This window comes from Apaloderma vittatum, unplaced genomic scaffold (genome assembly GCF_000703405.1).
Source record: "Apaloderma vittatum isolate BGI_N311 unplaced genomic scaffold, ASM70340v1 scaffold20870, whole genome shotgun sequence".
Taxonomy (NCBI): Eukaryota; Metazoa; Chordata; class Aves; order Trogoniformes; family Trogonidae; genus Apaloderma; species Apaloderma vittatum.
Genome location: NW_009693117.1, coordinates 1 through 237, shown reverse-complemented (window position 1 = coordinate 237; position 237 = coordinate 1). Strand labels below are relative to the sequence as shown.

The 237-nt window shown below is 58.2% G+C and overlaps 1 protein-coding gene across 1 annotated transcript in view; it reads left to right on the top strand.

The window, feature by feature from the left end:
• MAST3 (microtubule associated serine/threonine kinase 3) overlaps positions 1-201 on the top strand; it is a gene marked incomplete at its 3' end in the record, with an annotated part of 13,251 nt that extends 13,050 nt beyond the window's left edge. The window contains 1 exon segment of the mRNA XM_009878018.1: positions 55-201. Within this exon segment, the coding sequence (XP_009876320.1) occupies positions 55-201 (147 nt within the window).
• Positions 202-237: the final 36 nt, after the last annotated feature.

The following is a 237-nucleotide window of genomic DNA, read 5'->3' as shown; positions in this document are numbered from 1 at the left end:
AGGGCGGGCTGGGATCCGGTGCTTGGATCCGTCGCGCTGCAGCGATTCATTTTCCATCCCTCAGAGCGGGAATAAAGTAGCCCTGCGGACGACAGCACTGGAGAACACCTCCATTAAAATCGGCCCCGCTCGGAAAAACAGCTCCAAGACAAGGATGGCCCGGAGGAGTAAGAAGAGCAGGAAAAGGGACGGCCAGGACAGGTGGGAACTGGGGCGGGATAAAACTGTTTGTCCCGG